Below are 16322 nucleotides of genomic sequence, written 5' to 3'. Positions count from 1 at the left end.
CTGATTTTACAACCTTTTTTTGTGGCAGTCGTAAAGCAGACCCGTTGTTCGCCATGGGGTGTTTTTTTGCCAGAAGTAAACGCCAGTTTCTGGGGGGGGAATCACAAATCACAGTCGCGAGATTGCGAGGCGCTGCAAATGGCTGTAAATGAGGCCTGGTTGCCGACCAGCCAAAATGTGGTCACATGACCACACGGAGGACACCCGGACACCAGAAATTTGACTTTAAGTCGTAAGTCCCCTTCTGGAGGTGCGTCGTAAATTCAAGCAGTCACTAAATGACTCGTCATAAAAGTCAAGGACTACCTGTACTCAAGAAAGGGCGATTGATTGATTGAGTCATTCATTCCATTTCTATAGCTGCCCATCTAATGCAATTAACTTTCCACCAGCCGGCCTCTTCAACCAGAATGTTGTGGTTGACTTAATAGCAGTAATAAATTCGTAGTTCCAGAAAACTAGGTGGAGGAGGAAATAAAAGTCATTATACTTTTGCCCCTTGATTTCTTCTTTCCTACCTTTACTAATCCACCTACGTTTCTAGGGCGATGGCCATGTTCCATCTGCCCCAGTTTATAGCATGCGATTGTGAAGACAGTTTGGCAACCGAAGGAAACAAAGGAGGTTTTGTGAAAGAACAGAACAGAACAGAATATTCTTATCATTATTCTATTCTATTCTATTCTATTCTATTCTATTCTATTCTATTCTACTCTTATCATTATTCCTATTCTATTCTATTCTTATCATTATTCTATTCTATTCTGTTCTTATCATTATTCTTATCATTATTCTATTCTATTCTCATTATTCTATTCTATTCTATCCTATTCTATTCTTATCATTATTCTATTCTATTCTTATCATTATTCTATTCTGTTCTGTTCTATTCTTATCATTATTCTATTCTATTCTTATCATTATTCTATTGTATTCTATTTATTGTATTGTATTGTATTCTATTCTCATTATTCTATTCTGTTCTGTTCTATTCTTATCATTATTTGTATTGTATTGTATTGTATTATCATTATTCTATTCTGTTCTGTTCTGTTCTATTCTTATCACTATTTCTATTCTATTCTATTCTATTCTGTTCTGTTCTGTTCTGTCCTATCCTATCATTCTATTCTATACTATTCTTTTTTCCCTTCCATTCAAGATATATATTCATGATAGGAAAACATAAGAGCTTGAAAAATTCTAACAAAGGTTAGCATTCGAACAAGGGAGCAAATTTTCCTCCCCCCCCCCTCTTACCTACGGTTAATGCATCAAACAACCGATGGATGGTGTCAGTATCTTTGACAATCCCAGATTCCTGGATGCGCTTTACAAAGTCCTCCACCTGCATGTGAGTTTTTGGCAACTCAAATTTCTTCACGTGATCATCGGTTTTGATGACCTCTCTTTGTTTGTCCATTAGGTGACTGATCAACCTCTTCAGTTCGGGCTTCTGATCTGCCTGGGAGCGATCCAGGGCTGAGAGGTTTTCTATCAATTTTCTCACAAGCTCCGTCGGGAATATCCTGATGTCTGTCTTGTACAGATTTTGGAAGTCCGAAAGGGCACTTAGGAATTTTTTTTGCATCAGACTTATAAGTCCCCGAAGGTAGAAATACCTCGCTAGGAGCGCAGAGTTCTCCGGTGACAAAATCGTGATCGCTCTGCTCAGATGGTTAGTAAAATCGACGTAATAGGTCTGGACACACTGACCCATCAGTGGGAAGTGGATTTCTGGAATCCTGAAAGTGCTGATGGGTTTCGAAATGGATCTTTTAGCTAGAAAAGGAGAAGCAGAGAGACATTTACAAAAAGGTGCAAAGGGGTCCTGTTAAATCAGGGGTCTTCAAACCTGGCCCTTTTATGACTTGTGGACTTCAACTCCCAGAATTCCTCAGCCAGGCAGGCGTGCCTGGCTGAGGAATTCTGGGAGTTGAAGTCCACAAGTCATAAAAGGGCCAAGTTTGAAGACCCCCCTGGTCTGCAAGAAAACAACCAAGCTCAGAGAACACCAAGGACCCCTCATTTCCACCCCGAGCTATAAATGTTCTCCTTTATGAATGCTTGCAATGTTCAGATCCATCACACTGGACACAAGAAAAGTCCAGGTGAAAATCAGCGTGCCTGGCTGAGGAATTCTGGGAGTTGAAGTCCACAAGTCATAAAAGGGCAGGTTTGAAGACCCCTGCCCTAGCCTCATGATCCAGAACCCAGAAGACAGCAGCAGCCCCGTCTTCCCTTCCTATGTCTTTCTGGCTGTAGAAATTTGCCCCATCTTGACCCCTCTGTGGACGACCCATGTTCACACCAGATGCTTAACCACATCAGTTAAAACAGTGTTTCTATTCTATTCTATTCTATTCTCTATTCTATTCCATTCTTCTATTCTATTCTATTCTATTCTATTCTATTCTATTCTATTCTATTCTATTCTATTCCATTCCATTCCATATTCTATTCTATTCTATTCTATTCTATTCTATTCTATTCTATTCCCCTTCCCTTCCCTTCCATTCCATTTCATATTTTCTCTATTCTATTCTATTCTATTCTATTCTATTCTATTCTATTCCACATTCTATTCTATTCTATTCTATTCTATTCCATTCTATTCCATTCTCTATTCTATTCCATTCTCTATTCTATTCTATTCCATTCCATTCCACATTCTATTCTATTCTATTCTATTCTATTCTATTCTATTCTATTCTATTCTATTCTATTCTATTCTATTCTATTCTATTCCATTCCACATTCTATTCTATTCTATTCTATTCTATTCTATTCTATTCTATTCTATTCCATTCCATTCTATTCCATTCTCTATTCTATTCTATTCTATTCTATTCTATTCCATTCCATTCCACATTCTATTCTATTCTATTCTCTATTCTATTCTATTCTATTCTATTCTATTCTATTCTATTCTATTCTATTCCATTCCATTCCATTCCATTCCACATTCTATTCTATTCTATTCTATTCCATTCTCTATTCTATTCTATTCTATTCCATTCCATTCCATTCCATTCCATTCCATTCCATTCCATTCCATTCCATTCTCATGGTTACATAAATAAATGCCACAGTTTTCTACTAAAATAAGTAAAACAGCAATAGCAACAGCTCTTAGACTGAGCCGAGGTGGCGCAGCAGTTAGGGTGCAGTACTGCAGGCCACTTGAGCTGACTGTGTTCAGCAGGTCAGCGGTTCAAATCTCACCGGCTCAAGGTTGACTCAGCCTTCCATCCTTCCGGGGTAGGTAAAATGAGGACCCAGATTGTTGGGGGCAATGTAAACATATATATACCTTGCTTACTGGTGTACACCGCTTAGAGAGTGCTTGCACTTAAAGCGGTATATAAGTCTAATAAATAAATAAATAAATAAATAAATAAATAAATAAATAAATATGCCGCTTCACAGTGCTTTACAGCTTTCTCCAAGCGGTTTACAGACTCAGCCTGTTGCCCCTCAACAATCTGGATCCTCATTTTACTGACCTCCGAAAGATGGAAGGCTGAGTCAACCTCGAGCCGGTGAGATTCGTGACTCGAACTGCTGGCAATACTGCGTTCGAACCACCGCACCGCCATGGCTCTGATAGCAATGATAGCTATCAGGCACCTCTTCACCTTACCTTGTGTAGTGTTGATACTCCGAAGGGATGCATTCCTAGTTGGGCCATCGTTCGGCTTAATGTCGTGCAGATTCGGCAAGCTCATCCCCATGCGCCTGCTGAGCATGTACTGAGGATTAAACCTTTGAGAAATCATTTTCTCCATCGTTAGCCTTCTCGGATTACCAACCAGGAAGTTGAACCTAAAAATATTTATCATAATTAAAAAAAAGGTCCCTAACCCCCGGTCCGTGAACCGGCACCAGGCCGCAGTATGCCAGCAACCGTGCTACACAAGGAAATGAAGCCCCACCCGCAGGATGCAGGCAGCACACAAACCATGCCCCCTTCGGTCCGTGGAAAAACCTCTCTCCACGGAACCGGTCCCTGGTGCCCAATAGATTGGGGGCCACTGCCCTGTAGGGCTTCCAGATCCGGACAGATAGGCAGGTATTGGCCACTCAATCAGCCATCGTGGTAGTACACAAGGACTAGGAGACAGCAGTAGTGATAGATGTAGCAGGGCCAAGTGCAGCTGTCAATGCTGCAAATACTGTATATTCTTGCTTTGACAATATGCAAAACTGTCTGGTATTTATTGGGTTAATACTTAGCTTAGAGTGGGGGGGGGAAAAGCCCGGGGAAAGAAAGAGGAAGTAAACTTTTGACCTTCACACTAATTGGATAATGTGACCTGTGACTGCTTGAGAAGGGAGGGATTTAGCAAGAAAAGCTTGATGTCAGCGAAAGGAAGTCAGAATCTGGCATCAACACGTCCATCATGGTGACTGGCAAAATTGTAGCTCTGAAATAAAACTTTAGGAAACATGCCTGAAAGTCCTTTGAAGTGCTTCATTAGTCGGAACCTGGGACAGCAGCCTTGCCTTGCCCTGCCTCGCCTTGCCTCACCTCACCCCGCAGGACGAGCCTCCTGCCACCGCCCCACCTGCCAGAGACCCCCTGGATCTCCCCCCCAACCCTGCCCGGCCCCCACAGACGTCCCTCCCCACAAGCAACATCGAGGTGACCACGCCCACCTTGGCCAAACCCACCCAGTTCTGCCAGGACCACAGCCATGCCCACTCAGTGGGCCACGCCCATCTGGCACCCGGCAATAAATAAGTGGGTTTGGGGTTGCAGTTTGGGCCCTCGGTCTCTAAAACGTTCGCCATCACTGTACTATGATGCGAAACGCGCTTACCGGTCTTCTTCGTTTTGGGTGCTCTGCTCTAGGTAAGCAAAAGCATCCATCCTTTGGTTAAGGCGGGCTTTGAGAAAAGCGTGAAACATGTAAGTTTCCAGTACCTGCAAAAAAACGAAAAGCGTTAACAAGCAGTCCCGGGCTCACAACTCTTCGTTTTAGTGACCGTTCCAAGTTACAACGGCGTTAACCATTTTTCAAACGTGACTCTTGCAGCATCCCCATGGGGACCCCTGACGTTTGGCAACTGGCATGTACTTAGGATGGTTGCAGTATCCCGGGGTGTGTGTGTGTGTGTGTGTTCATGTGATCCCCTTTTGCAACCTTCTAACAAGCAAAGTCAATGGGGACCTGTGTGTTAACCAACTCAACTGCAGCGATTCGTGTCAGAGCTGGGTCAGGAAAGGTCATAAAATGGATCACAATTCACTTCACAAGTGAATGCTTGAGAAATCTTTGGGCTTAACTGATCATAAATCAAGGACTAGCTGTATGTATCTCCACTGTGCTAGATTACCCCAGATAGCAAATGTTTCAGAAGCTTCTCCTTGAAACTATATTATTGCATACTTACAGTAGTGGCCAAAATTGTGGAAACCTTTTTGGGAAAAGTGTATTTTTGAGCTTTGATGGCTAATAACACCACTTTCTTTTTGGAGCAGTACCATAAAATTATATATCAATGGGAAGATCATTTAATCAAGAATGTAATGCAACGAAGTTTGTTCGATTATCCGTACTATATTCTATGAAAAGTTGTAGCCAAATAACTAAAAAAAGGAAGCACAACTTGCTTAGGTTGATCTCAGGTAGCTTTCCCTTCATCTGATTGTAGCCAATGAGGGTGAGTGTTTAGAGAGCCAATCGGGTGTCATCTTGTTTTGGCCATGAGCCAATCAGATCACAGTAGGATCCAGTTATTGATGTCACGTGTTGAAGCTGAGAGGAGGACATTTGTCAGTGTGTTATGGGATCGCTATCAAGTTGGTTGGGGTTTTTTTGTGTTCTTTCATTGATTGAGCTTGTAAAATGTAATAAAATTAAAGTCATGGTGCAAAGTTGATTAGTTGCCCAGAAAGCGATGTAAAATAATATTTATTAAGCGAACAAGGCTACAGTTATAAAGAAATTAGAAGAAAAATGGGCGGAAACTTAACCAAAGGTGGCATTTCTACCGTACACTTTTCCCAAAAGGTGTCCACAATTTTGGCCACTACTGTAAAGTAGGATTGTGACAGCACCAGTCTCTGGGTTACATTCTTACATTCTAGGTGGTCATTAAGAGTCAACGGCAACTTAATTGGCACATAAGTAATCCAATATATAAAATAGTACATTTTAAAAGTTTAATTCTATACCTACGCATAATGCCGACAAATGACTTCAGTAAGTCTAACAACTATATTGGCAGATACAAGATCATCCTAGCATGTTTGGTTATGTATACTTTCCTCAAAAGATCAAATTAAAAGAAAACCATAAGTCAAATAAACATTTGTTGTTGTTGTTTTTTTTTAAAAAAATTACAACATGAACTAACAGAACAATTTATGTCAAGTTCTAGCTTACCTTTCGGTAAAAAAGCTGGTCATTTATTGCTCTTGTTTTTAAGAATTCTTCACTGTTAAATACTCTGTGTTCATAGTTCAAATGGTCCTTCACCTCTCTGTTGATAAAATAGGATTACCACAAGAATTTTTTTAAAAGGTTAGTGGGAATAGGATCGGGAACATACTCAGTGGAAGTAATTTCTTTCTTTCTTTATAAAAATTCTTTCTTTCTAAAATTTTGCATCCTGCATTTTTGGTGTATTTTAAACCATCCCAAGTAATAATTCCCCATTCATTTTATATGCACAGTGGCTATCCTTTTTAGCACTCCGCTAAACAACTAATTCCCACAACACTGTCAAACCACCAAGTGGAGCTGTATTACTATTATCCTTCTCATCTTTCCTATTTCCTTAGCTTCTTATAACTATAACTTTGATGCTTGTATCTTATGATTTATGTTGATTGTTTTTATTTGTATCCTACTATGATTTATATTGATTACTTACTTAATATCCTATGACTATCACTGAATGTTGTATCTTATGATTGATGATGGTTGTATTTTATGATTATGATCACGATTAATCACTTGTTCTATTCTATTCTATTCTATTCTATTCTATTCTATTCCATTCCATTCCATTCCATTCTGTACAAATATACATCCAAATAAATGAATAAATATTAACACCGGAAATGTTCACCAGGGTGCATTAAAACGCAACGGTAGCTTTTAAGAAGAAGAAGAATTTGCAAAACATTGGATCGCTGGTCTTATTGAGCCAATGATGCAAACTCACAGCTCATCAAATGAATCCACTCGGAATTCTCTCTCGAGGCGCAAAGGAGCCGGCTCGTCGATACCTTCATTTAATGCAGTGTTTCTCAACCTTGACCATTTTAAGGCATGTGGACTCCAACTCCCAGAATTCCACAGCCAGCAATGCTGGCTGTGGAATTCTGGGAGTTGAAGTCCACATGCCTTCAAATGGTCAAGGTTGAGAAACACTGATTTAATGCAAGGCTCCAGTTTTTCGAACAGACGCTAGCATGAAGGTTGAGGAAAGAATTAAAGGCAGCTGAAAGGGACCTTTTAACACCTACCTGAAGATATTGACGATGAACTGCAGAGCGATCTGCTGAATTTCAGAATTCAGCTTCCGTTGCCATGTTCTCCGGCGCCCTTGTATTTCAGTGAAGTCGGTGGAGGTTCCCAGGTGGGAGAGTTCCAGGTCATAGTGCAGCTGAAGGCTTTCAGATCTGCAGGAAGAAGTTACAAGTTGGCCCACAATTGAGCCCAACTCAACTGTTAAGTGTTGTTGAGTGTTAAGTGACTATGGAGGTTCTCCGTCCTCCAGATCATGGTTGTCCCAAAGGTGCTTCTTCACGAGGCAACCGGACTTCCTTTTTTCTCTCTATGTTTTGCTTCTCCTCTAAGAAGCTTCTTCAGCTCTGACGGACACAAGGTGACCTGCTTTACGACCGTCACAAGTTGCAATCAAAGCTGAGGCCTCATTGATGGTCGTTGAGTTGAGGGCTATCTATTTTTAGGTTCTTCCAGAGCCCCAATGTCTTGCTGTGCCATCTACCAGTAAAATGCCTGCTCTGAATGTGGATCTGCTATCAGGGGTTCTCAACCTTGGCAACTTTAAGACTTGTGGACTTCAACTCCCAGAATTCCTCAGCCAGCTTTGCTGGCTGAGGAATTCTGGGAGTTGAAGTCCACAAGTCTTAAAGTTGCCAAGGTTGAGAACCCGTGCTAGCTGAAAGTGTGTGTGTGTGTGTGTGTGTGTGTGTGTGTGTGTGTGTCTTGTAGGAAAAAAGTGTGCCTCCACCCACAGAACAGGTGGTCTTGCTCCTGCTAGTTCAAGATTATTTTGTCTGCTGGTCGCCTCTCTTTTTCACCGTCTCTTATCGAAACATTAAAACAGGCTAATCTATAGGAGCAGAACCCCCTATATTAGTTCTTTTAAATAAAGCTTGGACTGGTCCAAAGTCCACCATCCATCCTTTTCTGAACATCTGGATTCAGTATTTGATAAAGTAGCCAGGCACTGCTCACTCGATCAAGTTAGCCTTTGTGCCTTAATTAATTTTAAACACAGAATTTAACTGTGCGTTAATTTCCCCGAGAACAAAGAAACTTAACTGGAAAGAAACATTAATTTTCATCCCCTCCTTGTTCCATTAGTTTCCAGCTGTGATTACATAGCATATCCCAGGGGTCTTCAAACTTGGCCCTTTTATGACTTGTGGACTTCAACTCCCAGAATTCCTCAGCCAGTGTGCCTGACTGAGGAATTCTGGGAGTTGAAGTCCACAAGCAGGGGGTCTTCAAACTTGGCCCTTTTATGTCTTGTGGACTTCAACTCCCAGAATTCCTCAGCCAGGCACTCAAACTTGGCCTTTTTATGACTTGTGGACTTCAACTCCCAGAATTCCTCAGCCAGGCACTCAAACTTGGCCCTTTTATGATTTGTGGACTTCAACTCCCAGAATTCCTCAGCTAGGCACTGAAACTTGGCCCTTTTTATGACTTGTAGATTTCAACTCCCAGAATTCCTCAGCCAGGCACTCAAACTTGGCCCTTTTATGACTTGTGGACTTCAACTCCCAGAATTCCTCAGCCAGTGTGCCTGACTGAGGAATTCTGGGAGATGAAGTCCACAAGCAGGGGTCTTCAAACTTGGCCCTTTTATGACTTGTGGACTTCAACTCCCAGAATTCCTCAGCCAGGCACTCAAACTTGGCCCTTTTATGACTTGTGGACTTCAACTCCCAGAATTCCTTAGCCAGGCACGTGTGCCTGGCTGAGGAATTCTGGGAGTTGAAGTCCACAAGTCATAAAAGGGCCAAGTTTGAAGACCCCTGATATATGTCAATGTTTCTTAAACTTGGCTGCTTGAAGATGTGTGACTTCAACTCCCAGAATTCCCCAGCCAGTTGAAGTCCATACAGCTTAAAGTTGCTAATGCTGACCAACATTTGCCATACATTACTCTCTGGAATAATTCTCCGTCCAAATTTAATCAGGGTCAATAGTTGCATACAAACATCCTTTGCATGACCTTTAGGTTTCAGCCACTAACCCTGCGGCTCTAAAGCAAGGCTTGTGAATCCAGCCTCATCTTTCCTTCTGAACTTTCAGATCCCCATAATGGAAGCAAGCAAAATCATCTTGATTTTTACCGTGCTATAAAAACTCTGCCGGCCTCTGCTGGCACATCTGGAATGTCGGTCGCCTCCTCGGAGGACTTGGATTGAGCGATATCGCCAGTATCAATGTTAATTAGAATTAAGTCGTCAGCTTCCTGATGGTTACAAAAAAAAACACCAGAAAAATGAATCGTTAAAAATAAAAGTTAACACTCCACCGTGGCAGATGTCACCCTTGGCGGACTAACAGCAGAAACCATTTTAATTTTAGCTCCTCTACGGACGTTCTCTATCATCCAGGTCATGGCTGCCCCCAAAGATGCTTTTCCAAAAGGCAACTGGACTTCCTTGTGTTTTTTTTCTTGGAAAATGTTTCATCCAAGAACCGAAGAAGTCAGAACTGAAGCAGCTTTTTGAATGAGACGATTGAGGGAGGATGTTCCATAGAGCAGGGGCTGTTGCAGAAAAAAAAAACCCGTTGTTGTGAGTCCGTGCCAGCCACTGGACCCGGCAGCTGAGTCCGGAGAATCAGAGGAGGAGAAGGAGGAGGGGCCTGGAGAGCCATCAGAGTCGGAGGAAGGCTCTGATGAGCTCCAGGACTTACAATCTGATGAAAAGCCTGGCCCTTCTAATCGTGCTCAGGCTGAGACTCAGCTGTGTGGGGAAGCGGAGTCAGACTCTGAGGACTCACAGCTGGAAGACATTAGAGACGCTCGCAAATGCAGACTGGCAACAAGAGCAGAACAAAGGGAGGCAATGGGGAGACTCCAAGGGAGGAGGAGAAGGCATTGAGAAACCACGCCTTGGGACTGCATCATAAAAAGGGAAGGTGTGGGCGGTGCTGGTTGCTGAAGGCAAATGTTTGCAAAGGACTCAAGTTTCATGGAATCAGATTCTGTTTGCCTTGCCTGTGAACAATTCTCCACTTGAATCATGTTCTGTTTGCCTTGGACAATTCTCCGTTTGCATCGTGTTTTGTTTGCCTTTGCTTTTGGGACTGTACCTAACTATTAAGTCTGTACCTAACTAATAAAAGGTCTATAGCTAACTACAGGTCTGTACCTAACTAATAAAAGGGGTTTGTTTTCCCTGCATTTCCAGCCTACTTGTTAAAAGAGGGGGTTTGTCCTTGTGAGTTAACAAGGACTCACATAGCCTGGGACAGAACACCCGTCTTCTAGTCCCCGTCAGCTGGCATTCTTTGGCTGATGGGATCTGCAGCATGCCCATCCTAATGGATCCGATTGGAGGGGTAGAAACTCTTGAAAAAAGGCGATCCCTCAGGTACCCTGGTCCCAAGCCCTGGAAGGCTATACAGGTAACCACCAGCACCTTGAATTGCCCCTGGAAACACACTGGTAAATAATGCAGCTCAGACAGGTGTGGTGTTACATGTGCTGTGTGCATCTGGCGCCAGTTACTACCCACGTGGCTACATTCTGCACCAATGGAAGTTTCCGAACGGTCTTCAAGGGCAGACCATGTAGAGCCTGTTGCAGTGGCCTAATCTGGAGGTTACAAGGGCATTGGCACAAAGTTGCATTGGCACATAGTGCTGCAGAGAAAGGGCTGTCCCCTCTGAACTTCACAGCAATTCTGTAACACAGTCACTTGATAGTGCGACGGGCAGCATATGAATTTAATAAATGTAATTAAATACAAAATCTTCAATGGGGCAGCTTATATCCACTTCTGGGTTTCCTGTCGACTTAAAAATAATCGGCTCTTTCAACAGACAACCCATCTTTGGTGCATTAATGTAGAAAACCTCATTATGCGTGTGCTAATCTACTGGCCTAATCTATGGATACTGAACCGGTAACATATTTGTGTTTTTTAGTTAAAAAAACAAAAAATCAAAATCAAAAAGGGACACTTTTTTTTCCTCAGACGTTAATTTTTTTTAAAAAAATGTTTCTCTCAAGACCTTGTAATGCACATGCCGCATTTTAAAAATCTAAAGGCATCCCATAATTGACAAGCTGATAAAATGTGGTTAAGAGATTTCCTGAATGTGTAGCAATAGCAAATAATATTTTTTTATCAACTGGATAAAGAAAGGCAATTTGGTTACAGCTTTCACTGAAGCTTGTACAAAGATAAAAGTGAAGTTTGAGAGCCAGTTTGGCCATAGTGCTGAACGTGCTAGTCTAGATTGGGAGTTCTAGTCCCATCTTGGGCATGAAAGCAGGCTGGTTGACTTGGGGCCAATCACTAGGTGATGGTGAGCTCTAGTCTTGCCCTAGCCTTGAAAATTAGGTGGGTGTCCTTGAGCTAAACACCAGAAGATTATGAGTTCTAGTCCCGCCTTGCGCATGAAAGCCAGCTGGGTGACTTTGGGTCAATCACCAGGTGATGGTGAGTTCTAGTCCTGCCTTAGGCATGAAAATTGGGTGGGTGTCCTTGAGCTAAACACCAGAAGATTATGAGTTCTAGTCCCACCTTGCGCATGAAAGCCAGCTGGGTGACTTTGGGTCAATCACCAGGTGATGGTGAGTTCTAGTCCCACCTTAGACATGAAAGCCATCTGGATGATATTGAACCAGTCCCTCTCTCTCAATTCAACCCACCTCACAAGATTATTGTTGTGGGGAAAACAGAAGGACATTAGGTATGTTCAGTTCCTTGAGTTGCATATAAATTAATAAAGGTGGGATTTTTTTAAAAAAAACCTAATAAATAAGTAAGCTGTAGATCTGGATTGAATTCCCAACCAACCTTGCAAACTTCCTCAAAGTGATCGATGTGACACCCCATCAGGAAGGAGGTGGGCGCCATGACAAAGTCCAGCATCTGACGAGACAGGATTGGTACAAACGTGTGTTGCCACTGAATGGGATGGATGTACAACATGAAGCATTCGGATACCAGGGTCAGCAGGGCCCAGTCAGAGCAGAAGAAGACAATTTTCCGTTCAGTTAAAATACAAGTAATTATCTGGGAAGAAAAGAAAAACCAACAGATCGCCGTGACTTTTATGCATAGATAAAACTGCATCAGTTAATTTTTAAATGCTCTGATATTTCAGCTGCATTCCACCAGCGTCCCTCGCCGTTAATAATTCCACGGTATCTGAACGGGCACCAAAAGTGGCGCCTGAAAACTTGTTTTCCTAGTAACAGAACAGGCACATTTGAACGGACAGAAAACAACTTCTGCTCAAAATGTTTCCTGCACAACACTTTAAAAAAAAAAAAATACAGATTGTCCTGAACTTACAACCATCATGGAGCCAGCCCAGAAGGGTTGTAAGTCGCAACAGCTGTAAAGCAGGTCACCCAGATGTCCACTCTGATTTTACGACCTTTGATGTGGTGGTTACTCCGCAAGGCCACTGTCCACTATGGGCTCTACTGGGAGTTGGAAATCCCAAAGGTCTTAAAATTGCTGAAGTCGAAAAACATTGGGATAAAGTAACTCTGCACAATTTGGCAATAAAAATTATTATTATTATTATTATTATTATTATTATTGATCATCGCACAGTCAGCCAGATGTTCAGATTGGATTTGGCATTTTGTCTACCTATCGAGTCCTTACCAAGGACCTGGGATAGGCAGATGTGGATTATTATTATTATTATTATTATTATTATTATTATTATCATCATCATCATCATCATCATCATTATGGATCATCGCACAGTCAGCCAGATGTTCAGACTGGATTTGGCATTTTTGTTTACCTATTGAGTCCTTCCCAAGGACCTGGGATAGGCAGATGTGAATGTTTGATGGTATTACAGGTATAGTTGCAGGATGGAAGCGGTTCCTAGTAAGGCCGCCTTTTGAAATTGATATTATTATTGTTGTTGTTATTAAAGTTGGAAGGGACTTTAGAGGTCATCTAAGCCAGCCCCCTGCTCAGGCAGGAAACCCTAGACCATTTCAGACAAATGGCTGTCCAGTCTCTTCTTAAAAACTTCCAGTGTTGGAGCATACACAGCTTCTGGTGGCAGGTTGTTCCACTGGTTAATTGTTCTAACTGTCAGGAAGTTTCTCCTCAATTCTCCTCCATCTGAGGGAGAAAATTTCCCATCTGCTTCAAACTACCCCTCTACCTGTAAAATCTGTTCCGGTTTGAAGCAAAGGAAGGGAAGATGTAGATCCAAATCCACAAGCGGGCTGTCGGGATCTTCCTGAGATGGAAAGACGACTTGAAGAGGCTTCAGGTTAAATAGCTAGAAGAAGAACAGATGGGGGGGGGGAGTTTCATCACCACAAATGGCAGAAGGAGATTACAATTCATTTTCTAACAGCGAATCGGAGCAGAATAGGCAATGTGGTCTAAACGCAATATATTGAGGGGTCCCTGATGCTCTCTGAGCTTGGTTGTTTTCGTGCAGATGTTTCATGACCCAACTAGGGAACATCATCAGTGCTAGAAGGGAGTGGGGTATGCAGGGAGGAGGAGGACGACGACCACGATCACGACCACAACTGTGGTGCCCTTGATGTTGATGCTGGCTGAGCTTGCTTGTTTTCTTGCAGACCTTTCATTACCCCAGGCGTGTTCCAACTTGGCCCTTTTATGACTTGTGGACTTCAACACTTCAGGTCGTAAATGTGAGGTGTGGTCGTAAGTCATAAGTCACTTTTTTCAGAGCCGATGTAACCCTAACCCTAACCCTAACCCCTCACCCTTCACCCTAACCCTTAACCATAACCCTTAACCCTTAACCCTAACCCTTGACCCTAACCTTTAACCCTAACCCTTCACCCTAACCTTTAACCATAACCATAATCCCTAACCCTAACCCGTAACCATAACCCTTCACCCTAACCCTTAACCATAACCATAATCCTTAACCCTAACCCTTGACCCTAACCTTTAACCCTAACCCCTAACCCTTCACCCTAACCCTTAACCATAACCCTAATCCTAACCCTTGACCCTAACACTTAACCCTAACCCCTAACCCCAACCTCTAACCCTAACACTTAACCCTAACCCCTAACATTTAACCCTAACCCCTAACATTTAACCCTAACCCTTAACCATAACCCTAACCCTTGACCCTAACCTTTAACCCTAACCCCTAACCCTAACCTGCACTGTAAAGCAGCGATGCCCAAAACATTTTACTTTGAACTATTTTGAGGACAAAGTTTTACAAAACATTCTGTTTTTAGCGTAAATGGACACTTCAAGAATGTTCGAAACATCCCAAAGAAATCCCAATAAATGCAAAAAAAAAAAAGAGAGGGTAAATGTTTGGCCCACCCACTCCAGAGGCAACCACACAATTGATGTCAATGGGCTTCACCCTTTGAAGAAACTCTTGAAAAAACGGTAAGGGAAGAAGGCATGCATTTTCCACAGCAACTCTACCTGAAGTCTTTATATCAGTGTTTCTCAACCTTGACCATTTTAAGGCATGTGGACTTCAACTCCCAGAATTCCACAGCCAGCATTGCCAGCAGCTGGGAGTTGAAGTCCAAATGCCTTAAAATGGTCAAGGTTGAGAAACACTGCTTTAGATGGTATTAGTGAATTATCCTACACAGGCTAAATCTCTTATGCCGAACCGTCCCGTGCATACTTACATCCGATCACGCTATTCTGAGCAGTGTGCAGAAACGGTGCAAGGGGAGATAGGCTAAAGAGATAAGAAACGTTGAGATCCGGAAAAGGAAACAGAGGTCAAATCCACCTTGCCCAAAGCCGTTTCGGACCAGGAGGATCAACAAGGAAAGACTAAGAAGGCAGAAACAGCAAAGCAGAAAGAGAAGTTAAAAGGACAGAGAAATCAGTTCTTCGTTTTGATTCCCTATTAGGCAGCAAGGAAAGAACAAGATGGGGACTTTGCTGTGGGATTAATTGCACAAATATGTCCATGGGCATCTGCCCATGGACATCTCCCACAAGGGCCTTGAGATAGCAGGCGGACTGCTCCAAACACAGGATGCATACATCAGCCTTTTGGACAGACTCTGATAAGAACACCTGCGTAGCCTTGCATCTGGAGAGTGTCTGTTATTTGATATATTGTAACCACCCCTATATATGTCTTTTGATTATGCTGTGTGATGTAAAAACCTGAGTAACAATAAAAGAGGGTGCTGGAGTCAGCTCTGGGCTCCCATCCCGAGATACTTGCGTGTGTGTCTCATTCTCCATGGGAGACCACCACACTTTGCAGGGGGGAATGGAGGAAAGGGTATGTAAGGACACTTTGAGGGACGAAGGGAGGAGATGCCACCTAGCGAAAGATAAGATAAAAGAGTGGGTGGGCCTCAGCTGCGTAATGGCCAGAGAAAGAAGCCTAAGAAAGACCCACCCTAACAGATCAGGCAGATAAAAGCTATTGTGGGAGATATGTACTTTCAGGTTTACGAGATTCTGTTAATGTAACCCTACGATAAAATACAATTAGCTCATCTTGTGGTGTTTCCTGCTGGACTGACAAAGATTGAGAAGGAAGTCTTCACTGTTCCCTTCTCAAATGCTGCTGTTTTAAAAAAGTGAATAGAATAGAATAGAATAGAATAGAATAGAATAGAATAGAATAGAATAGAATAGAATAGAATAGAATAGAACAGAACAGAAGTAGAGTAGAAGTAGAGTAGAAGTGAAGTAGAATAGAGTAGAGTAGAATATAGAACATAGAATAGAATAGAATAGAATAGAATAGAATAGTAGAGTAGAATTGTAGAGTAGAATAGAATATAGAATATAGAATAGAATAGAATAGAACAGAACAGAAGAGAAGTAGAGTAGAAATGAAGTAGAGTAGAATATAGAATAGAATAGAACAGAAGTAGAGTAGAAAGTAGAATATAGAGTATAG

At 42.2% G+C, this 16322-nt stretch overlaps 1 protein-coding gene across 2 annotated transcripts in view; it reads right to left on the bottom strand.

Moving 5' to 3' along the window:
- Positions 1-16322, bottom strand: part of DENND3 (DENN domain containing 3) — a 57621-nt gene that overhangs the window by 18022 nt on the left and 23277 nt on the right. For both annotated transcript variants that reach the window (XM_039334580.1, XM_039334579.1), the window contains exons 6-13: positions 13593-13712; positions 12251-12469; positions 9566-9687; positions 7481-7636; positions 6393-6489; positions 4824-4927; positions 3644-3825; positions 1261-1782 (exon numbers count right to left, since the gene is read on the bottom strand). In XM_039334580.1, the coding sequence (XP_039190514.1) occupies positions 1261-1782; positions 3644-3825; positions 4824-4927; positions 6393-6489; positions 7481-7636; positions 9566-9687; positions 12251-12469; positions 13593-13712 (1522 nt within the window). The remainder of the gene's footprint in view (positions 1-1260; positions 1783-3643; positions 3826-4823; positions 4928-6392; positions 6490-7480; positions 7637-9565; positions 9688-12250; positions 12470-13592; positions 13713-16322) is intronic.

Source organism: Crotalus tigris, unplaced genomic scaffold, assembly GCF_016545835.1.
Source record: "Crotalus tigris isolate CLP2741 ecotype Arizona unplaced genomic scaffold, ASM1654583v1 scf7180000017631.5181431, whole genome shotgun sequence".
Lineage (NCBI taxonomy): Eukaryota > Metazoa > Chordata > Lepidosauria > Squamata > Viperidae > Crotalus > Crotalus tigris.
This window is presented reverse-complemented; position numbering and strand designations above follow the sequence as displayed.